General features: G+C 43.7%; 2 protein-coding genes across 6 annotated transcripts; one reads left to right on the top strand and one right to left on the bottom strand.

The window, feature by feature from the left end:
- Positions 1–205: 205 nt before the first annotated feature.
- On the bottom strand, positions 206–13,160 carry bicra (BRD4 interacting chromatin remodeling complex associated protein). 5 transcript variants are annotated; one of them, XM_010785077.1, is made up of 15 exons: positions 13,109–13,160; positions 10,721–10,766; positions 10,578–10,623; positions 9,990–10,055; positions 7,689–9,743; positions 7,311–7,499; positions 5,610–6,221; positions 5,074–5,266; positions 4,883–4,980; positions 4,245–4,379; positions 4,083–4,132; positions 3,840–3,988; positions 3,656–3,750; positions 3,456–3,561; positions 206–3,366 (listed from the first exon to the last, which is right to left on the bottom strand). In XM_010785077.1, exons 2-15 carry the CDS (start codon positions 10,759–10,761, stop codon positions 1,580–1,582), a joined length of 5,622 nt encoding a protein of 1,873 aa, XP_010783379.1. In that variant the 5' UTR covers positions 10,762–10,766; positions 13,109–13,160; the 3' UTR covers positions 206–1,579. The 5 variants fall into 5 exon arrangements, with proteins under 5 accessions (XP_010783379.1, XP_010783380.1, XP_010783381.1 ...); XM_010785078.1 differs by having other exon boundaries at positions 3,456–3,558; XM_010785079.1 differs by having other exon boundaries at positions 7,320–7,499.
- A 1,458-nt stretch (positions 13,161–14,618) lies between these two features.
- napab (N-ethylmaleimide-sensitive factor attachment protein, alpha b) lies at positions 14,619–21,695 on the top strand. The gene is made up of 11 exons (XM_010785076.1): positions 14,619–14,838; positions 16,208–16,290; positions 16,398–16,514; positions 16,846–16,892; positions 16,999–17,076; positions 17,207–17,262; positions 18,407–18,491; positions 18,588–18,692; positions 18,772–18,840; positions 19,209–19,259; positions 20,515–21,695. The coding sequence occupies exons 1-11, from the start codon at positions 14,741–14,743 to the stop codon at positions 20,614–20,616; spliced, it is 891 nt and encodes a 296-aa protein (XP_010783378.1). The 5' UTR covers positions 14,619–14,740; the 3' UTR covers positions 20,617–21,695.
- The last annotated feature ends 2,091 nt before the right edge of the window (positions 21,696–23,786 follow it).

Raw genomic sequence — 23,786 nt, 5'->3', positions numbered from 1 at the left:
CTCTCTTAACTCCTTAATTCCCTTTTCCTAGTCGATCTACTGTAACATGGCATAAGTTTACAGATGTGATTTCCCTCTCATCAGCCTAACCCCTCTCGCTCCTCCCAAATTCTTTGAACCCTTGAGGCGATGAAGCACACAAACCAGTGCTACTTTTCCACTTCTGTGCACCGCCTGCTGGCTGTCTGATAGATAACACCACCATCATCATACAACACTGCTGCTCAGTCATCATTAGTCATGCAAAGCACCCTGATAGCTGGACAAATGACTGGAGAAGTTGCAATGTTTCATAAAAGAAGCAAGGTTTAATTTACAGTTTTACTAAATGTACATTTCTTTTTAAAAAGTGTCATTATACACAATAAATACAATACAAAATTAATCTGTAATACTATACTTCAAATTCTCTTACGGTCTTTTTGTACATTATTATTGTTCCTTTTTTTCCGTTTCAATGCTTGTGCTGTGTTTGCGTTGGAATTGTCCACCAGGCTTAAAGAAAAAGAAAATAAGACAAACAGATGGGAGGCAGGGATACAGTGGCAGAGAGATGAGACAGACTGGCTGAGAAGACAGAAATACAACATTTAAAACTGGCCTGCCCCCTGCTGACTGAAATGCATAAAATCTGAACCCCAGCCACAGGGAGGCAGGTAGGTGTGTGTGTGTGTGTGTGTGTGTGTGTGTGTGTGTGTGTGTGTGTGTGTGTGTGTGTGTGTGTGTGTGTGTGTGTGTGTGTGTGTGTTCTAACAACAAGAACCCAAAAAATCATCTGGCATCAGAAACAGAAAAAAAGTTCTCTTACAACATTTCATAAACATCTTCAGTCTTACTGTACCCAAGGGGAGTCAAAAATAATATCACATTTTATAACATTGACTTTAAATGGAGGCCAGGAGGCCAATAGATTTCCAGATAAGAGTAGTTGCCTTGTGTATAAGGAAATGTATTTTGAATATAGGTGGTCTGTATCAATTCACCATGTGCTGTTTGCATCTGCAGGGCAACATTATCTTTCTGATAAGGAGTCCAATTTGGTTAGTAATTGAACATACTGCACGTATTTTGAAGATTTTTAAAGTATGTACTCAATTTTCAAGGTGAAAAGAGTTGATGACTTTCTAACTGTTTCAATGAGCTGCTTGAGACACCTTTCAAACCAGGAGATGAACTGTGTGAATCAGTGACTGGTGCTCAGGCCATATGAAAGGAATGTATGAATACTGAATGAGAAAAAAGAAAAGATCTGAAGTGTAAAAGGAGAGGGAGAAATAGAGAACATCATCCTGTGACAAATTCATCTTGTTACTCAGGCTCGAGAGCTGAGATAACACGTACAAAATACCAGGCGCCTTCAGTTCACAGAGAGCAGTTTTACCTGCTTTGACCACACGCTACACCGGACAGTGAATGACAAAGAGATGTCTGGACAATTCAGATGGGCGAACAAAGCAAACACAGCATGGCAGAGTAGAACAGTGATACTGTCTTCAGTGCCCCGCTTCCACTGCCTTTAAATCTTTCTCTCAGTCCCGCCCCCCATCCCCCGTCAGCCTGGCCTGGGGCTGAGGGGCTGTTATCTGCTGTGAGTCTGCGGCACCAGGCTGCCATTGTGACCGCGGCCACCAACCTGAGGGTGCTGGGCCAAGGAGGAGGACGAGGAGGCGGAGGAGGAGGGTGGTACTGAGGGTCTGTGGGACGAGGCTGCCGAGCCCCCCGGGCGCTGGCTTTGATGTGACCTGCTGCCCCCCCCTTTAATGCGGGCAGTGGGCTCCTGCTGCAGGTTGAGGATGCTGTCGATGGCACACTGCAGGTGCTCATTCAGAGAGTCGTCCGGGGGGCTGCCGCTGGAGAAACTGGCGTTGTCCATGTCGGGGGAGTCCGACTTGCAGCGCTTGGCAGGGAGCAAAGAGTCCCGTGTAAAGGAGGACTCTGGGGAGGGAGGCCCAGGGGCATGCTGGTCCATTCTGAACGTCCCACCTGCCCTATGTCTATTTTTCCCACTCGCCCTCTTGTATTTACTTACATCAGTCTCTTGGTCTGTGTGCTCATCCCCTCTCTCCTTCGCCCCCTCTCTGTCCAGGGGCGGCTGGAGGTGATGGTGCTGCGTTTTGATACCGCGGTTAAACACCTCGTCCATTTCCTCCAGCCCCTGCATTGCACTACCTAAACGGCCTGTGTCGTGGCTCGACTCTGTGTGAGGGTGCGAGGCCTCCCTCCCTCTTTTCTCTACCTTCACACTGGCTATTACTGTCCGCTCTGAGGGAGGGGATGAGGCTTCGTGCCTCGGGGGTGAAGGCGTGGGTTTGGGGTAGGACAAGTTTTCGTCTCCTCCCCCTGGGACGCCGGGTCGGACTCGGGGACTAATGTTTTCTCGGTAGGTTTTTCGAAGGGGAAGACGGCATGTTGTCTGTGAGGGAGTGGCAGTGGAGGCCGAATTGTGTTTGACCCGCCCCTGGTCGTGGTTATCCAACGTCCCGTTCATTTGAAGGGCCGAGGAGGTGGAGGTTGACGACGACCAAGTATGAGAGGAAGACGTAGAGGAAAATGAGGCTGCGTTGGGGGGAACGTTACCTCTCAGGGGGTTACACTGAGTGGTTGATGGGGTGACCGATGAGGCAGTTGAAGCAGTGCATACGGGAGGCTGAGTTTTGATGACTGAAGTAGGGGGAGTAGCTACAGGATTGGGCTTTGGGTGGGGAACAGCAGCCTCGACTTGGGGCTTAGTCTGCGGCTGGGATGTGGACTGGCTGCTCTGCTTGGATGGAGGTGTGTGCACGGGGTCTAAGGCGGTGTTGTGGACCACCTTACTGAACCCCGTCTGATCCTGCTTGATCTTCAGCTTCAAGCCGATCTTCCTGCGAGCCTCATAGGTCTTCATCGGTGGCTTGCTGGTTCTCTGCGGGAGGGCGTCGTCGTCGGCGTCCGCCGCTTTAGCGTTGGAGGACGAAGAGGAAAAAGAGGATGATGCTGTGTGGGCGCGGCTGAAGGAGGAGCTGTGGCCGATGGGTTCAGACAGCCTGCTTTTTGCAGCTTGGGGTGCGGGACAGCTGCTGGACCAGGACACGGACGCTCCCCCTCCACCATGCTTTATAACTAATTTGGTAGGGGGGAAAGGGCTGGCAGAAGGGGCGGGAAGGGGTGCCGGAATTGGAGCAGGAACTGGAGCTGAAGCAGGAGCTAGGATGGGTGCAGGCGGGGGGTTCGGGGTGATGTTTGGCAGAAGGGCAGGAGCTGCAGGTGCTGGAGCCGGGACAGCTGCTGTTAGACCTCCACTCGCTGACGTGGTCTGAGCCGAAGATGATGATTTATGTTGGGATAAAACTACACTCTCCAACATGCGCGCGTTTGCCACAAACTCCTCTGCAATGTAAAAAAGTATGATATCATTAGAAAACACTTCAGTTACATCAATGCAACCATGATATTTGACCATGACAGTGGGAGGGTACCTGGTCGCTCCTTGGCCAAAATCCTGTCCTGACTCAGCGCAATCTTCTCCTCCTGGATGAACATCCGGTCAATCATGACCATCTCTGCCGAGGGGCCCAGTCTCTGCTCGGGTTGAAATGCCAGAAATCAGTTCAGCATCACTCCATGACAAAGAGGCGGCAAGAGGGCATATGGTGAGGATAATGGTTTATAAACTTACTTTTGACTCCGCGAAGAGCAGGCTGCGATACTTATCCAGCATAGCCTGGGTCCTCTTCAGGAGAGTGCTGGAGACCGTCTCAAACTCATCATCCACTGTGCAGGAGAAGCAACACGTGTGTGAAGTTCATGAAATTGAGATAAAGGTACAAAACTGCACACTGCATCTATTAAGAGTGTGGTACCTTTCTGATAGTCTTGAGACGAATTGGCGGTTCCCTGGTAGAGATGGTAAGGCAGCAGGCTGTGCAGTGTGTCCTCAAAGGAGTGGAAAGCAGCACTGTAGTTTGGGTGAAGCACTGAACCCTGCTGTTTCCTCAGCTGTTCTAGCATCCTGCAGACAGGTGTGTATAAAAGAAACAGTATTTAAAAATAAATTGCATTATGAGACAGTGACAATAAGTCGTTAAGACGCATGCGGCACACACCTTGCTTCTTTGCTGGGCTCTGCACTGAAAGGCATCTTCATTGTTGGTGTCTGCAATGTGAATTAACATTTAGAAAAAACAGATTAGCCTCCAAGCTGAAGCTTAAATATTAGAGGCAGTCTGTTAGGACTCCACTAACATGCAGTAACTCTTGACCTTTACCTGAGTTTGTACCGGAGCTAGGTGCTGTGGAGCAGTCATTTGAGTCAGACTAGTTCCTAACACCTGGATCTGCATCCCAGCTTTCCCAAGAGACATCCCTCCAACTGAGCTGATCACCCCCGGCTTTGGCTGAACCTGAGGGGGAAACCAGAAGGAGGGTTAGACACAGGGAGAGTACACAATTTGCAATTGAATATGTATTGCTGGGAAGTTGCGAAAGGGCAAGCACATGATGCAAAATGAACACCATGCATGTCCCTGGATAACTTTGACATGATTAATTGCTGCTTGTGCTGTAACCTCTCTTTTCACCCTCTGTCTGAAACCAGAGCCCAGTCTGCTCTGATTGGTTAGCTGGCTGGCTCTGTTGTGATTGGCCTATAACGTTCCATCTGTTTGAGTGCTAGCCAATATAAGCATGGGTGTTACATAGTGATGTCACTATTTTATGGAAATAACAAAAGGAAGCGTTTCAGGCAGAGGGGGGGGGGAGTGGGGAGAAAAACTCCCCCTGGAGGGAACTTTGAGATTGTAGTCTTTGCAGACCATTTACATGCACAAAAACCTATATAAAACACTATATGAAAGAGGAAAACCCCAAATGGAAAATAGGGCCCCTTTGAGATGGATGGTTGTACCTGTGCAGGCTGGGTAAGGCTGGCAGGAGTGACAGTCTGATTCACCATTGCTCCAGCTGGCCCTTGGGCTCCTGAGAATACCTGTAAGTCACTTGATGCTAAAAGAAGAAAAAGACAACATTGTTACAAAAGGGAACAAACTTGGTGTTGTGTTCTGGGTCCTGTGTGTCACTAGTGTCAATTGTTCTAACCTGTAGCAGGAGTTTTGACAAGAACCGATGTCGACTGCAGCACTGATAGCAGCTGAGCCGGGGAACCGGTGCCGGCTGATGGCGCAATCACCACTTTGTCGACAGGCACATCTTGCTGGGAGCTGAACTGACTGCTGGCTTGGGACTGGGACTGAGCAGCCTGCTTGGCCTGCAGCAGGATGTTCTGCTGCACCTGAAATCACATCAGGACAATTATCTTCCACGTGTCTAGATAAACCTGTTTGGTTCCCAAAGTGGACACGGACAAACAGTGCGAAAGAGCCTGACAGCATATCAGATGTACTCACCTAGTAAGCAGCAACTTATTGGACGTTTTAGCCCTCTTTCAATATATTAAATTGTATAACATTCTACTATAAAAACACTACAAAGTAAATGTTCTAAATTCTGCAAACAAGCCTATATTTTTTTAAGGTGCACATTTTCTACATGAGGGTAAGAAAAAGTACAATTTAACATGCAAATTCCATTACATCCTTTCATAAGCAGAAGGTGGCGAGGAACTGGGAAAATACCTGGTGTAGTTTGTCCAGCAGCTGTTTCTGCTGAGGTGAGGGCTGGGCGATGCCTGACAGGGTCTGAATCTGCGCTCCGACTAATTGCAGATGGTGCTGCTGCTCCGCTGTCAGGCCCTGGATAGGAACCTGGGCTTTAACTACAGCAGGGGCAGAAGTGCTGACAGGAAGAGCCGTAAACTGGTGCTGTGCAGGTGGTGCGGGAGGAGGAGGCTTGGGTGACTGTGACAGGGGAGGCATATCTTGTTGATAGGGGGCGGGCTGAGAGGCAGGTCGGGGCTGAGGCTGGAGCTGAATTTGAATGTGTGTCTGCTGGCCTTGCTGAGCCGGTTGGGGGGACTCTGCCATTTGGTTGTGGACGATGAAGAGCTGAGGGTGAGCTGAGGGTGTGCACGAGCGGGAGGGTGTTAGAGACTGGGGGTGAGGCTGGGAGGGAGGGCGTGACTGCTGCTGTTGGTGGTGCGGTGACTGGATCTGCTGGCTCAGAGTGAGAGGAGAGTGGGAAGGCTGGGGGCTGACTGCCATGGGGGGCGCTGTGACGTGAGTGGTCAAAGTCGGTGAGGGGCACATGCCCTGTATCTTCAGGGACTGCTGGTGTCCACTGGACGGTACCTGAAGAAGTGGGATCAAAACATTTGGATATGCTTATTTAAAATCAATAAGGCACTTACACAGAAGGAAACCAGGAAATCAAGCACAAACATCACACACACAACGTTCTGCATGCACACAGAATATAGCAAATATCACTCTAGTGCTATTCCATTTAAAATTTACAAAAAAGGTAAATGTTTCGCCCAACCCCGATAGAACATTTTACAAACATGGGTAAAACAACACCAAACGATACAAAAGCAAAGAGCTGGACATAAAAAATCTAGTAGTCGGTGAATTAACAGTAGTAAAAGCCTACAGGTTTTTCTCTAGCGCTTAAGGAAAATTAAACATAAAAAAGGAGCAATGATCATTTGGCGAGGCAAAAAGGAAACAGTTGACAAGAAGCAAGGAGTCTAGATTTGCGGGCCTGTGATGGAGGAGTAGGAGGTGATCTGAACACTTCAGGGACTGGGGTCTGGGGAGCATGAGTTATCGTGTGGGTGTCATTACACTGGTCAGACTGCGGGTAACAAGGGGTAGTGACACTGTGAGCACATGAGGGTCTAAGGATAAGTGCAGGGTGGAGAGATGAGGTTTAATTGGTCAGTAATGCAGCAGATGAAGGTGAGTTTGTTGATTCTAGTTACATGTTAGTAAAGAGGTGAACAAGGGCACCTGGCACCTTGGTCTTCTGATAAAAACATGAGCATGGATTTTGTATTCTGTTGCAAAATACACAAGGTAGAATGGATGAAAAAACATACCAAATTAGTTGAACAAATGTAGATAGGAAGACAAATGTCTCTTTTGTCAGTCCCACAATCTTTAGAGGTGCATAATGCATTAATATTAAAAAAGTGGCCGACAAACAATACAAATGGAATGATCATGCCTTTACATTAAATGAAGCGATTGTTAGAAACACACAGAGGCGGCAAGCAAGTCATTTGTGGAGCTTAGTAATTGCATTGCAACTGTGAGAGCCATGGAAGCGATGCAAAAGAGGAACACAGAGCAGTGACGGGGAAAGGGAAGAGACCCTAACACTGTGGCGGCAGCAGCAGCAACAAGTGGGTGGGGCTTAACATATAGGGGCATTTCTACCTGCTTTACCAGTGCTGTCATGTGGGAGGGGCCGGGGGAAGGGCTGTGGCTCTGACCCACCCATGAGTCAGTTAATTGGCTGTCATGGACAGCGGGGGCCGGAGCAGTGACGCTGTTGCTGCTGACGATAACGGACGCTGGTACGCCCACAGAGGGGGTTGACTCATTTTCAGTTTGGAGGTGCTGCTCCTGATAGGAGTACATTTACCATTTCAGGACGAAGGAGGGGGGAGGGAGGGAGGAAGGGGATTGGAGGGAAGGGGGGGTAAAATAGTAAACCAAAGAGGTCACACCAGGATTTCACGCCGTGCATGTTATTTATTCTTTAACAAAATGTTAACTTTTCGAAGAGCAACGTGTAAAGAGTAGAACACTGACCTGTTGCAGGAACATCTGCAGGGACTCCTGGCTCAGGATCATACTGGAGCCCTGGTTGGTGAACAGTAACCTCCCTGGACTGTGCTGAGCCTGATGGGGGACCAGCCCCATAGCTGTGACGGGGGAAGAGGTGGACATGGACGGAGAAGAGGGTACTGTGGTTACCGTGGACACGGAGGAAACCGGTTGCATGGCGAGGATGGAGGATTGCGTTGCATGCTGTTGAGTGGGGTGAGCCGCCTGGTCTGTGGAGCTACCAAGCAGGGTAACACACTCTCCAGGCTGGCCCTGAGCCATGGTTGCTGCTCCGGCGCTGCTGGGGACCCCCCCCGGCTGAGGCTGCAGGGCTGGCTGAAGGCTGACCGCGGGGCTCAGCCCCTCCACCTGACTGAGCATGGTCAGGGAGTTCTGGATTGGCATGCCCTGTATGACTGTCTGGCCATGACCAGAGACAGTGTGGGTCTGCGTATGGCCACTCTGAGCCAATGAGACAGGCATCTGAAAGAGGGTGGGTGTGCCCATCTGGCCCGACTGGAGCTGAATGGATCCAGAGAGGATGTGGGCCCCAGGATGGCCCTGTGAAGTCAACATCTGACCCAAGTTTATGTTCTGGTTTGAAGTTAAAATCTGGTTTGCAATAAGCTGTCCACCGGGGCCCTGGCTGGTTATGATGTGCCCCCCAGGGTGCTGAGTCAGGATCTGCCCGCCTGCCTGTAGTTGTGGCAGGAGAAACTGGTGGTTCTGACCTTGCAGAACAGTCTGAGAGGGAATAACGATGCTGCCTTGTTGGTTTAACAAGTGTAAGCTAAGGGGCTTGCCAGATTGTTGTGCTGCCTGTTGCTTGAATAGGGTTTGTTGAAACTGAGAACCTTGTGTTGTGGTTTGAGTACTAAGGACAACATTCGAGCCATGCTTCCCCGTTAGAAAGGCAACATTCTGAGCAGAAGTAACTGGAATTTGCTGAAGCCCGAGAGCCTTGTGAGCATCATTTTGCAGGGATTGGGGAAGTGGCTGCTGCTGCTGCTGTTGCTGTTTGAAAAGTTTCGGTTGGATGGCTCCCCCCTGAGGGGGTTTAGGCTGAATGGGTGTCGGTGTGCGCTGGATGATCACGTTCTGCATGATTGGGCCTTGATTTTGCGTATGGGGACCAATTCCTGAACTAAGAGTGGTGCTGCCGAAGCCCAGAAGCCCAGCAGGAGCAGTCATAGCACCGCCACTGCTGCTGTTTGTGGTGCCGACACAAACAGCCGGTCCATTTAAAGCTGAAGATCCCAAAGCGGCTTTGTTGCCGTGGATCAGAAGTCCACCCCCAGAGCCTCCAAGCCCGGGCTGAGAACCAGCACCTGAAACCTCTTGCCCAGACTGGTGCAGCTGGTAACCACCCATGGCTTTAGCCAGGATAGGCTGCCCAGACTGATTGATAGTCATGACTGTGGGCTGACCCACAACCTGAATCTGTCCGATACCCAAATGTCCAGGCTGGCTCCCATTAGGAAGAGTTTGGAGACTTGAAATGGGTTGAAGCGTCACATTTCCCAGGCCAACAGGCTGCATAAATGGCTGAACACTAATGGCCTTGTTCATGACCTGGGATTGGAGTTGAAGGCCCTGCTGGGCAAGCACTGACCCCAGCATGTCAGCTGTAGAATTGGGAGGTGTAGCAGTGGTGCTCTGGGCTGACCCAGGAAAAATCGCTGCTGCTCCCCCAACACCTATGCCTACACCAACAGCAGCCCCTCCGGCCCCTGAGAGGCCGGCATCAGGTAGTGTCTGCACCACCTGCGTAAGGCCTGGAATCCCAAACGAGCCCAGGTCCAGCTCACCCTCTGCCTCCTGTAAGCTTTGCTCTGTGATGTTGGCTTCAGCCAAGCTCTGCTGCAGGATGTCACATGGCTCGTGATTTGTCCCAATGCCATTGCTGCCACCGTCACCACCTGGGGATCCTCCCAAGATATCATCATCCTCCAGGAAGTCCAGGTCAACACTGACTCTGGGTAGGCCTGTCGGCTCATTGGCCGACAGCTGGACTGCAGGCTGGACCTCTGGAACATGGCCCTTGAAGGAAATCAGGAAAGAAGTGAAACCAGGCGATAGATACAATCGATGACTAGATGTGATGGCGAGGACTTAAACTGAGTTGACACAGAAATGCTGAATTGAAAACCCCACAGGAACATGTTGTTGCGGCAAATCAAAGCTTGCAGAGTGTAGATATGTTAGTGGAAAGGGAGGGTATTTGGAGATGCATGCTACATAGATGGATAGGAAACAGAAGGAGGAGGATTGGGGGGTTTTACTCACCCCAGTGGCAGAGAAGAACGAGCTGGAGGGGTCACTCGAACCATCCAATAGGTCGTCAGTGTCCAACTACAGACACACCCACCCAGGATAGGACAGACAGAAACCAAAGGCACCCAAACCAGCAGGCAAAAGCCACCAGGACAGAGAAACATACAGACCATCAAACAGAGGAGGAGGGCAAGGAAAGGACAGTCCAGAAAAACCCAGATTGAAAAGAACCAGCGAAAAGATAAGTGACAGAGGGCAAAATGATAGGGATAACACAGAGTTGGGAAGCGTTAGTATTAGCATTTCTCAATTTGGAAATAAGCCTTATAAAAAGGGAAGGCAGGCTGAAACCATAAATGGTGCAATCAAAAAGCAAGGGCATCCATAAAGCAGAGGAAGCCATTAAGGGATAAATGAAAGCAGTGAGGGACCAGGGTTTCAGGGTGCATAGATGTGTAATCAGAAAGGGACTTGCGTACACACAGTCATGAGAGCGCCAACTAAAATGCACACAACTAAGACTCCTCATCTCATCAACTGCAAACCCCTTTTTCTTGATCTTTATCACCATCCAAAATATGTGGGTTTTTTCATACTCACATGGGTCTCAGATCCATGAAGAAAGTCATTGAGAGCTTCTGGGTCACTGCAGGAGAAAACAATGTTATTCACAACAGTTCAAGACTAAATGTAAGACATATGACTGCTAAAACTGATCTTGCAATGTGTCAGTGATGACTTACCAGATTACATCTAGAAGGCACCTGCCATCTTCATCATCCATGACAACTGTTAAAGATGAAAAAGGTTTTAAAGTCCAGTAAAGTCTAAATACTTGACAATATATATTATATTACATTACATGTTACTTATTAGATGCTTTTATCCAAAGCGACTTACATACTCAATACTGTGGACAATCCCCACAGGAGCAATTTGGGGTGAAGTGTCTTGCCCAGGGACACAACGACATGCTGACTGCAGTGGGGTTTGAACCTGTGACCCCCTGATCCCAACACCAAGGCTCTACCCACTGCGCCACACGCCTCTATATTATATATACTTAAAGATATTAGTTTTTTAAGAAGTGCATTTCAAGAAGTCAATAAAAAGAACCCTTTTAAGAATGCAATAATATTTTTGAACTATGTGTTAACAGATACATTTCTATTATATTGTTATTTGTATACAATATTCTGTGATATTCTGGCTCCCTATTTAGTTATTTGGTTGTTATGGGTGATGTATTTTGACAGGAGTTCGCCAGGTCAGATGATGATGATCCACAATAAAACTGCATGACCTTTTTCAAATGCTCCTCTTATTCAGTGTGTCAAGGACTATTTTACTGTGGCTAAATTGTCATTTTAAAGTCAAAAATCGAAATGACATTTGATGGAATATTTCAGCACAGTTCAGTTCTGCACATTATTATTATTATAACAGATTTTTTGATTTTTTTTTAATGATATTAGATTCACATGTGTCATGAGCCATGGCAAAAAACGTGCTAGATAAATCGTTCTAAATCAAGGTTGCATTTGCTATGAAATAGGTTTTTTAGTTTAAATAATAATTGTTCAAACAAACTCAACCAGGGTCCCCATATAGAAACATGTAGTTCTTCTAGCTTGTCCACATGTCTCCCAATGTTTTTCTACCTAGGGCTTAAGTACAGCACCCAAGCATCTTTGTGCACCATCTAAGCCAAATGGATGTGGAGCATAACTTTAAGATTTTGCTTGAGCTTTATGTACACAGATATGGTTATAATAATGGTCCAACATGATGTGCAATATGATTATCTCTTTACTTGCGCTATCAACACTTCTGACTGAAAAGTGTGCACAACTATTTTCCTGAGTTTAAATAAAGTTGTATGTTATCCTTTAAATGTGTGATTAAAAAATCATTGCCAAGGTTGAATACTTTTTGTTTTATCTCACAATGTCTGCGGTTTGTTTTACACATTTAAATGGCGAGTAATGACTTCAAATATATCACGTATTGCTGTCATGCAGCTTGCAGTGGGTCTTTTGGGGATAAGGCAAGGAAAGAAAAAATATTTTTATATTAAGAAATATGTTTTACTTTAAAAAGAAAACAAAAGTTTTTATTGTTAACATAAACCCATCTTCATCATCAGTTGTAACAAGTCATGTTTTCACTCAACAAGAAACATTCTAAACAAACCTGTTGTTGTGAACTCATGAGATCAAGCCGCAATTGTGTTTGCAACACAGCGAAAAGGATTGCAATAGACAACAAACTGAAAACGCGCGGTTTTCCCCTGGAAAAATTAGGAGTGCGGGCTATCGCTTAAATTGCCAACAAGTCTAAACAACTGTGCATAGCACTTGTAGTAACACCATAACAACACGTTAACAAAAAGTCAATTTAACCGTGGCTATGAGAGCAACACATCCCCAGTTGCCGCTCTAAAGGCAGCGGATCGTAGCCATTGCTCGGTCAGAGCAGCCAGTGCGCAGGATATGAATGGAGACACTGCAAGCGGCTTGCTACATGCTAGCTGCTGTTTTCAAAGAGCTTTTGCATGCATAATTTTTCGATTCGTAACATTGCACAGCATTAAACAGCAATGCGACTTACTTAACACTCTAATTAAATAAAACGTATGATTTCAAAACCTCGTTCTGACTACATTTCCAGCATTTTGATGCATCTGGGTTGAATTTCGTTAGCCTAGCTAGCTAGCTTGGTAAGCCAACCCAGCTATCAACAATATTCAGACGCACAGCTAGCTTGAGCCTTTGACATTCAAAACAAACCACCGAGTGACATTATTTTAACACTAACATTGCACAGAGGCAGGTCAACTCGACCGAGACCTTAAAGTACTGTTTGCTCAGAAGTGTGGACGCAATTGCGTAACGAGCTATCTATCTCTGCTTCCAAGCAAAATATGAGTAAATGTTGGAATACTCTGGGATGAAGGGGGTATGCTTGGGAATTCGGTGGAAAATGACCATGTTTGCCGGGCCGTGCAGCCATGTGGCGTTTGGGTTGCGATAGCTGTGCAGTTAGCAGATTCGCTGAAGAACCCGAATATTGCAGCGTTGATACAGTTATTGGGATAAATAGAGAAATCTCTACATTTGTAACAAACTCACCCGAGACGATAGAGGTGCAGGCAGCGCGGGGTCTCCAGGACAGCCTCGCACGGGCTGCTGTACAGGACCCAACTAGAGACAGGAAACAGGAGACTTCCCTTTTGCCTGAATGAAATCCGTGCCTCGTCTGAGTTCCTCATCGACATGTACCCCTACTTTTTTCAGTGTTGCTGAGATAAATCACTTACTTATCGTACAAATAACACAATAGCAAAGCACTTGACTAAAAGTCCTGCACTCAACACCTTACTTAAGTAAACGTATTTAGACTGAAGATGTATAGGCTACTTCTACTTCGTCAAAAGTAAAAGTGTTCAGTATGCAGTAAAATGTTCCCTTTCAGTTTTTTACTATTATTCATGAAGTCTCAAGATAATTATTATTGCTGCATTGATCTGTTAAATTGTTACTGCTGTATAAGTAGATAACACTTCCACATACAGTACATTGGACAAAAGCCTTGCACAGTTTTTAAGAGTATTTGTATTCCCTGTCAAATTGGACACATTTTGGGACGTTGGAAATCTGGGGACTTTTCCTCATAATGACTGTCAAGCTAATGCTTAAAATCATCTAAAAACTAAGAGACTGTCCTTTGTCTGGTAGAAACCATTTCTATGATCAGGACATCTCGATCCAGAGTTTATACTGGATAATATAAAGTTGCCTATTACAATTGTAGTTGTATACTCCCAAACTCCACCCCATCTCATCTCAGAGGAAAATATTTCACTTTGTAGTCTATAATTTTTTTTGTTAACCTTACTAGTCACTGCAGATTTTGATATTAAATACAAAATAGAAAAATTATCGAATAATCTCATTATACATTAGCTTCCCAGCAGTATATTGAGTATTTAAAAATAACTCCATCTTAACCAGCTACATTATTAATCTCTTTTAAAAAAACATTTCTTAAACTGGTAACTACACATGAACACATGCTCATATTGTTTAAACTTTATTCAATGCTATAGTATCAGTAGTCAAAAGTAAGTACTTATACAATGTTAACACTCCACTCTCCTACTTTACCTAAATATTTCCACTTTACGCCTTGTATATTTCTTATCAACAATATTCAGAGGCAAATTTAGATTTTTACACTATTTCCTAACTATATTTACAGGTTGATTTTCAAATTCAGATTAATAATATGTAATATTTCCAACAATAAATAATGATGTATGTCAACAAGCTACCGAGCAGTAGATAAAGTATTTGAAACCAGGCCCTTTTTTATTTTACTAATTTGAATTTGTGTACACAACAATGCATGATAATGCAATAATATAAAAGGCTATACATTATTCTGAAATGGGACGTTATGCACGGACTTTTTGCACACTTAGCCATTATCACCATACTCGTACTTTGTCACTAAGTATTTATTCTCAGTTCATCTAAGAATATCTCAGTACTTTTTCCACGACGGTGAATCTGAGATAGATGGAAGCCAGATTTTTTTTTCAGAGCACCTGAACGCAGCAGCCCCCCATTCCTCTGACAGGGTTTACTTTGCGGCAGGTGACGTGACAGAGTCAAACCCGCTGCTCTTAGCTCTCATAGCAAGTTTGTTGACTTTCGCAATTCCTCGCTCTTCCCTCAGCACACAGAGCAGTGACACGAAAAATGGACAATAGCGGGAAAGAAAAAGAAGCCACGGCTTTGATGGCCGAGGCTGAGAAGAAGATGAAATCCTCGCAGTCGTTTTTCGGAGCGATCTTTGGGTGAGTTTTTCAGCTAGCTTCTGCTAACCTGTCAAAGCTAAAGGCCAGCTAAGCGGAAGAAGGCTGTAGAAGGCTGGACTTAAACAAATCAACACCACCGCAACACTTGGGCTGGTTTTATCTCAAAATAAGCTGTTGTGGTCAATGTGATTCAAGTGGTGTTAACGCTGCAGTCAAGCTGAATATGTAGCCTTATCTTCGTTCAGATCACTGTTAAACAAAGAAGAAGTGAGGCTAACATGTAGCTGTGTACAGCAGTGGATGACACTTAGTTACACAATGACACGTTTGTACTACATCAGGCGCTTTGATCAAAGTCAACCGGTTAGCATTTTAAGTAATTCACATTTTACACTGATTATTATTGTAATATTGCTGCTATGGCGTCATCTACAGGGAACATCTTGCAATGCCACTCAGCCTGTAGGTGCAGATCACATGTTCATCACGTTTGTTTACAATAACAGATTGGGACGGAGTTGTGAGTGCATCTCAAACAAATGAAACCCTTACCCACTATCATATTAGAGGATGGATGTAACAATCCAAATCAGCTTAAAATATTAAAGTGAGGCTCTGTTTACTCAGAAACTTACATGCATTCAGGTAGAAAAAAGAATGAGCCCCCCAGAGGGGACATTCAGGTGTTGCAGACAGAAATTAGTGCAGGTACATAAAAAGTCAGTATTGTAAAACAGAATAATATATAATGTGATTTGATAATGATACTTGCTGTCTGTATTTGCTGTATCAATATAGCAACATATTAGAAATATAACATAGTAAGAAAGTATTATAACATTTTAATATAAAATATTATGGTACAGTGCAGATATAGCTTAAAATAATAATACAAATAATAACAAAAACAATGTTTAGTAAAGTGTGTGTGTTATGATCAAATGGGTCTGTATGCATAATTCGATTTCAATGGATATCAAGGTATTGATCATAAAATGTGTTCTTATTCCAATATGTTTATAACAATTTTTTAATGATAAAGAATTGTTCCAAATTAATAATTTCAATTGCGTCTTTTTGAAAACAAATAACAACATCATTATGTTTAATTTTAATACTTTCAGTAGGACTTTTCTGAACGTCTTATGACCGTTTTTAACTGAATTAACAGTGAGTGGTTATCTCACACTTACTTTCATAATGAAGTCACAGCTGTTTGTTTATAACGCTTTTACAACAACCTTGAACACGGCTTAGCCAATCATAAACAAGGAACGAAACTATACGTTTAATAAGTATCTTTGTTATCAATATCTAGTAATAAACTATTACAGCACTTGATATTGTCAATGTCACCCAGTCATACTCAGTGTGAGTGTTGCCTAACTGAAAATGTGTTGACCCACAGGGGGGGATCCTCCAAGCTGGAAGAGGCCTGTGACATGTTCGTGAGGGCAGCCAACATGTACAAAATGGCCAAGAATTGGTGTGGTAAGAATAATTATTTCAGATTGATTGAAAATGTATTGATTGCTTCTCTCCGTGTTTAGGTCTGTGACGTCTTTAAACCCTACCAACATGTAATATTTTCTTTTCAGCTGCAGGAAATGCGTTCTCCCAAGCCGCTAACCTCCACCTCCAGATGCAGAGCAAACACGACGCAGCGACTAACTTCATAGATGCTGGAAACGCCTTCAAAAAAGCAGACCCTCAAGGTAATCATTATTCATCCTCACCACCCTCAGGAGTATATAAGTGCTCAGCTCACATAAAGGCTGCTGTACCAGTTCCAGTGGACCATGTCCATGAAGTCAGCTGATGTCATTAAGGTCTTCAAGGCGAAGAGCTTCAACAGCAAAATTCATGCCGCTTCCCACTGTGAGAAAATGGGATTGTGGAAAGATGAAAGCATTTGACTGTAGCCTTGAACCTTGCATATCGCACAGCTGGTGGCTAATCATTTTGTTAATTTAATAAAAAGTAATTTTTTATTGATGTAAATTCACTAAATAATTGTGCTTTACATATTATTAATTTTCTCAACAGAGGCAATAAACTGCTTAAACAGAGCTATTGAGATTTACACTGACATGGTGAGTGTGAAAACTCTTCTTTGTTTATTAATGAAACATTCCTAATATTTACTTAACATGACCCTTCAATCTCTTCTTTGTTGTGTTTTTTTATCCGGGGCTTTAGGGCCGCTTCACCATCGCAGCCAAGCATCACATCACCATAGCTGAAATATATGAGACTGAGATGGTGGACATAGACAAGGTCAGATATCAGTCTTCACCTTTATTACCTTTATTGTATTCATTCCTGGGTAGACTCTTACGTACTTCTTATTACAACTAATAGCTGTTCTTTTATAATCTCTCTCTCTTATGTCCATTTTCTATTCCAGGCCATTGCTCATTACGAACAGGCGGCAGATTATTACAAGGGGGAAGAATCCACCAGGTGAGTGTCAGATCAGCAATATTTCAGATGTTTTCTCTTTGCTCATTTTAGGGTGTAATGGTTATTTCCCCTTAATGAAAGCACTACATTTGAATTTTGCATCTACCTAAATGGGTGTATGTATATGTGTACATATGTATGTGTATATATAGAATTTTGTTTATTTGTGTGCTTATTTAATTAAGTATTGAATAGGCGCATTCACACCGCAGTACTTTTCCCACAAAGGTTCATCAGAACTTAGTTCATGAGAACTCTTTAGTTCTCATGGACTAAGTACAGATCGCGTTCACACCGGAATAGGTTCCTGGGGGAGGATTAGGCAAATGAAGCCGCTGACGTCACTTCTTCTTCTTCTTCTGCTTTGGGTTTACTGGCAGGCCGCAAACAACTTCACGGCGTATACTGCCACCCGAAGTCCCCGGCCGGAAGTCCCCGGAGTTTGGGACTGGCTTCAGTAGAAGCTGCTGGGACTCCCAGCAGCTTCTACTGAAGCCTTTCGAGTAAATCGCCAGAACGCCGACACCTCCTCATCACTCCACCGCTCCCATGTTTTCTTTTGTGTTGCCATAAGTTAGTCTCTCTGCGTTTCTGCGCTGGGCTAATGCTAATGCTAATAATGCTAATGCGAGGATAATAAAATGGCGGCTTCACAAAACTTTTTGGGAGTTTTACGGGGCGTGGTTTGCATTCCGCCCAGCCAATGAGACATATGAACCTTTTTCTCCCACGAAAGTACCTGCTCTCTAGCAGGGACGGAAAAGGGGGTAAAAAAGGTTCTAATGAACTAATTTTAGTCACGGCTTTTTTTGGTGTGTGAACGCGACATTTCGGAACTATCGCGGAACTAAAGTGGGAAAAGTAGTGCGGTGTGAACGCGGCTTAAATTTTGTCTTTATCCTGCAACTGGATGAATAACGGGAGGGCTATTTTCTGTATAAGCTATGCTTTCTGCCCTCCCGCTTCTACGCATTTGTTTGTCAGATTCATAAATTGTCTGTAGCTACTAATATTGAAATAGAAGAATAAATGTATACAAAAATAAAATAAACTTTTACGATTACAAGTTCAGTAAAATGGTGGTCTTTGAGTTGTGATGTCCGCAAATACACTAGGCCTAAATACATACATTTTCCTTTTTCAGCTCAGCAAACAAGTGCCTTCTGAAAGTAGCAACGTACGCAGCTCAGCTGGAGCAGTATCCGAAAGCCATCGAGATCTATGAACAGGTGAGAAAACACTCAGCACCAGAACCATTATCTTAACATGATTTTACTCGCTTTTATTGACAACAACAAACATGAGTTGTGCTGTTGTGATTTCAGGTCGGAACCCACGCGATGGACAGTACGCTCCTGAAATACAGTGCCAAGGATCACTTCTTCAAGGCAGCGCTCTGTCACTTCTGCGTAGACATGCTTAATGCAAAAGTAAGCAGAAGCACTATAACCTGTTTACATCAATACCTGGTGTAACACAAGCTTAATAATGATGCTCTTTGTCACCCAGCTCGCCGTGCAGAAGTATGAAGAGATGTTCCCGGCTTTCTCAGACGCTAGAGAATGCAAACTGTTGAAGGTAGGCTTTGATGTTATTAAGTCTTTAAAACTCACAAACAAAAGCATCTAGATATACAGAGGCAAGGGGGATTAAGAGCTGAGATAAACCTTACAACTATACGAAGAAGATGATTCACTAAGTTCTCATTCTAAATCTGCCTCAACAACGTTCTACGCCCCTAGCATGGTAAAACAAAAGCACCAGCCTGCCCTGCAAACGATTTTGGGGAAATAAAGGCTATTTGGTGCATGAGTCATAAATCTATTGTGTAATGCAGACAGTGAATTATAGCCTGTTTCTTAGCATCTCAGTTTATTTTACCACCAGTGTGTATTTCTGTGTTCAAGCAGTCTTCCTGATGTTCATTATTGTTTTTATCCAACCAGAAACTTCTAGATGCCTATGAAGAACAGAACCTGGAAGCCTATACTGACTCGGTGAGTGCAAGTAGCCCCTCAATGTCTTATTTTTCGATAAATTGTCCGTCATATAGGCATTGAAGGCATTGAATTTAATTCCTTTGGGTTCCTGCTCATCTAAAAGGAAATAAAAGGTAGACGCACTGATTAAGTAAATCAGTAAAACAACATTTAACTGACATACAAATAGTGTTAGGTGTTATAACGATCATAAAGGACTATATACGCAAAACTTTGCAAGAATACTGTGGCCTGAAGGACATATGAAAGCATCTATACAATATTCAGAAAAACGCATGTGGAAGAGAAATAAAGATAAAGTCACTCAGAATTAAATCAAACACAATTTTAATTTACGAAGCAATTCTAAAATCTTTAAGAATTTCGTTTTTTCTGCCAAGCTACTGCTCCACATCAGTCCAGTAGGTGGCGGTAAGGCAATTCCTTCCTAAACGTTTAACATTTAATCAGTCTAAAATTCATTAAGGCTGTAACATTTTCATGGAATGTTTTACACCTCTTATGCTACTGTAAATGCAGGCATAAGGCGCGTTCACACCAAGTACTTTTCCCACAAAGGTTCCTGAGAACTACGATTTAGTTGCGTTCACACCAAAAAGTCCCAGGAACTAAATTAGTTCTAGAGAACCTTTTTTAACCCCTTTTCAGTCCCTGCTAGAGAGCAGGGACTTTCGTGGGAGAAAAAGGTTCCTGTGTCTGATTGGCTGGGCGGAATGCAAACCACGCCCCGTCAAACTCCCAAAAACTTTTGTGAAGCCGCCATTTTATTATCCTCGCATTGCATTATTAGCATTAGCATTAGCCCAGCGCAGAAATGCAGAGAGACTAACTTATGACAACACAAAATAAAACATGGGAGCGGTGGAGATGAGGAGGCGTCGGCGTTCTGGCCGTTTACTCGGAAGGCTTCAGTAGAAGCTGCTGGGACTCCCAGCAGCTTCTACTGAAGCCAGTCCCTAACTCCGGGGAATTCCGGCCGGGGATTTTGTGGGAAAAGTACTTGATGTGAACGCGCCTCTTGGCTCACTCCAACTTCAAGCTGCAGCACGAGCACATCGAAAACCTTTTCCTGTGATTAAGAGATGATACTTAGTGTTGTTTGTATAGCAACTCAATAGAAGTATAATATAGTATATGATATTGTTAGACAGTATAACAATAAAAACAAATATACGATAGAGTGCATGCATGGGATGCAAAATATATAATATGATTTGCATTAAATAAGTATATTTCCTGCTCATGTTCTCAGGTGAAGGAATTCGATACCATTTCCCGGCTGGACCAGTGGCTCACCACCATGCTTCTGCGCATCAAGAAGACCATACAGGACGATGAGAGCGACCTCCGCTGACTCCCCTCCCCGCTCGGGACGTCAAACCTTCAGTAGCCGACTTGCATCCTCCTTTTTGCCTTGAGCCTCTCACTTCCATTCTAGCAGCAATCTTAATTGTTTTACCTCTAGACCCTTATATCCCCTCGCAGATTCTGTGCTCTTTCCGACAGATCTGCAGTATTTGTTCTTGCCTTTTACTGCTCAAGTCAATGCTTTAAAAATGATGCTCTTCATTGCTATGAAGACTATTTTCCCGGTGTGCGCTATGCACACTTTATGTTGCTTGTATACCGTTGTTGTTTGGGTATTGGCCTAATATTAGTTTAAATAATCATAATGGGCTGCAATACTAAAAACTCATACCAGCACACTTATATAATAAAGGTTTTCTTTTTGTTTCTTTTGTTATGAAATGGATGAGAGGATACCAATTTATTAACTTTGATCTACAAATGATATTTTCCAGAAAATGCTTTGGAATAAACTTAGTCGACCAAAAAGCCAAGAAGTACACACATTGGTTTTTGGTATTTTGGAGTGCTCGAGTATAGGTCATATCAGGGAACCTCTAATTAAACAGCACTAAATCTCAGCTGCAGAGCTCCTCTCCGAGCAGAGAGGCCAAGAGTTTCTGAGGTTGAGCCATGGCAAATACCCACTTTGCCTTATATCGCAAAGTACTCAGGACGACAACAAAAATCATGCTTTGGAAGCTTTCTCCATTAATTTGCTGATTGTTTTTTTCATTTCCATGTAAAGTGCTTTTATCTGAAAAACAAAGCTCATCACATTTGCATGGTTTGGTTAGGATGAGAAAAAATAACAGGCCTTTTCCATTGTATAGGTGTTATTTGTCTTTTTTTTTCTATTTTCCGTGATTGTCTGATTTGTGTTTATAATTATTTTTTCTGTCATAACTAACCTGGCTGGGGGGAAAAGCCTGCACGAGATGCAATACATTAAAGAAACAGGAGCTTTACTGATCTGAACACTGTGCTCATGTACCCTCCTGGTGATTTTGTCAAGAGACAATTGGTCTTAAATCATTTGTACATCGTGTTTCCTGTCAAACGTTGAATAAACCTGTCTCAGACGCACTGGGCGTGGCCTCCTAATGCATGCTGTGGACCATGAAGTGACCACCTGACCTGAACAGAGCTTTTCCCACAGTCTGGTAGAGAGCTGCACCTGCAGGCGAGTGCATCGCTGGCCCAGTTCACAAAGCTTCGGACACGCCCACCGCCAAGCGTCAACGCACTTGTAAGCTCCTAGTGAAAACATGCGGCGGGAGGCTAAATTATGTTTGTCTGTACCTGTCGGTAGGACCTGACGGCTCCAATATTTGTTCTTCTGCCGCTTCAGACTCATGCTTCAGCTTCTGCTCGGTGGCCTTTCATCTTGGATTAAGTGAGTATTTTACAAACAATTTTGAAAAATCACTTGCTGTTTTATCTGCAGTTCAAAGGTCTCCCCTATTTATCAAACCTTTGTCACTTCGTGCTTTTTCCATAGATTGGAGTCTTACGCCTCAAACAAAGCGGTTAAAACGATTCAATAAGTTATCCTTATGCATTTTATGTCTTAAATTACAGGTCAGCTTTGCAATTTACTATGATGCTGTTTAAAGAAAGAAGCCCACTAAGGATTTAACCGAGGTGTTGTTTGTTCAAGGCTGGTCTGCTCCTAATTAGACTCTGGGGACAGAGGTGTGTTCAGGTGGGAGAAGGAATACTCTGGTACAAGTCAAAGTCCTGCATTCAAAGTGTTACTCAAGTAAAATTAAAAAGTATTTGCATGAAATATACTTATAGTACCAAAAGTATACGATTGTCCCATTTCAGAATAATATATCATGTTTTGAATAGGATTTATTTATATCAAAGCTGGTAAAGGTGCAGCTAATTTTAGTTACTTTGTATACCTCAGGGTAGCTTGTGAATGTACTCAAGGTGTAACTAAAGTCTGATCTAAGTGTTGATTTCACATCCATAATCCAAATTTACAAAGTAACTAAAGGTATTAAATAAATGTAATGGTGTAACAGTAAACGCTTTACCTCTGAATTGTAGTGGAGTAGAAGTACAAAGTAGCATACAATGGAAATACTGAAGTGTTCGGGCTCCCTTTCTGCCAGACCTTTAAACATACTGCACACATCGGTAGCGAAGGCATGTCATTTTATTGAAAAAGTGTAAGAAGCTTTATTTATCCTCTCACATCAGCTCACTTAAATAATAATAATAAAATCCGAATTACTAATTGATACCCTGGGGAAATGGTGTTGCTTTACAATTACACTGTAAAAACTGGGATTGGGGTCAATTAATATTAAATAAATAATAACAAGTAAATTATACACAATATAAATGACTTTGTGTAGTTTGGAATCACATTAAGCTAAATTCAAACAATTTTGAATTATTTATTAATTGCATTTTACTTAGTTTTGCTTCAATAAAATCAGCTGTGGATTACTGAGTAGAAATTAATGGTATATTTTTAGTAGCGTCAAAAATGCAAAATATTGATACATTTGACTCATTGGGAGGTTGTCAGTTCCACTGCCTTTACACTTCCGCCCAGGCATCGTGCGTCTGCCACACTTCACTTCGAGACTGCCAGTTTACCAAAGGTAAGACCTGCTTTATTGTTGTTAATTAACACACATTTTTTAAATTACGTTGCTGTTGCAGTTGAACATCGTTTTGTGTTACTCTAAGTTACCAAACATGCCAACTTTACTGGATGTGCATGGCTAAACTAACTTTTCAAATGTAGCTAACGTTAGAATTAGGGTTTCAGTCAGTCTGTGTTGTCTTTGTCTCGACTAAAAGCATTGCAAGGAGAAAAAGGTCGGTACTATGTGACAATAATGTTTGTGTTGACTGTTATACCAAATTCACTGAGGCACTATTTGCGTGTGCATTGCTAAGTAGCATATAGGTTAAACCAACTTTTCAAATGTAGCTAACGTTAGCATTAGGGATTCAGTCACTAAAATGGCATAATACCGGCGCTAACAGTTATGGCGCAGTTCCTCCTGCGCGGTTTAAGCGTGCCGTGTCGTGCTGGGCCCGTTTTTGGTTGCGTTAACACTATGCCTAGTTCCGGCCCGGGGGTACTTTTTCTCCTTTTTTCTGGCCCGACAAAATCTTGGTTCTATCGGGGCCAACAAGCGGGCCAGCAAA

This window comes from Notothenia coriiceps, unplaced genomic scaffold (assembly GCF_000735185.1).
Source record: "Notothenia coriiceps isolate Sejong01 unplaced genomic scaffold, NC01 NC01_scaffold00027082, whole genome shotgun sequence".
Lineage (NCBI taxonomy): Eukaryota > Metazoa > Chordata > Actinopteri > Perciformes > Nototheniidae > Notothenia > Notothenia coriiceps.
This window is presented reverse-complemented; position numbering and strand designations above follow the sequence as displayed.

Excerpts from the sequence above, each read along its gene's own strand:
- napab (XM_010785076.1), top strand. The coding sequence starts at position 14,741 with ATGGACAATAGCGGGAAAGAAAAAGAAGCCACGGCTTTGATGGCCGAG. Across the intron at positions 17,077-17,206 it reads AGATGGTGGACATAGACAAG|GCCATTGCTCATTACGAACA; the intron begins GTCAGATATCAG and ends TTTCTATTCCAG. Across the intron at positions 18,492-18,587 it reads CCATCGAGATCTATGAACAG|GTCGGAACCCACGCGATGGA; the intron begins GTGAGAAAACAC and ends TTGTGATTTCAG.
- bicra (XM_010785077.1), bottom strand. The coding sequence starts at position 10,761 with ATGGATGATGAAGATGGCAGGTGCCTTCTAGATGTAATCTG. Across the intron at positions 10,624-10,720 it reads TGCCTTCTAGATGTAATCTG|TGACCCAGAAGCTCTCAATG; the intron begins GTAAGTCATCAC and ends TTTCTCCTGCAG. Across the intron at positions 4,981-5,073 it reads TGTCAAAACTCCTGCTACAG|CATCAAGTGACTTACAGGTA; the intron begins GTTAGAACAATT and ends TTCTTCTTTTAG.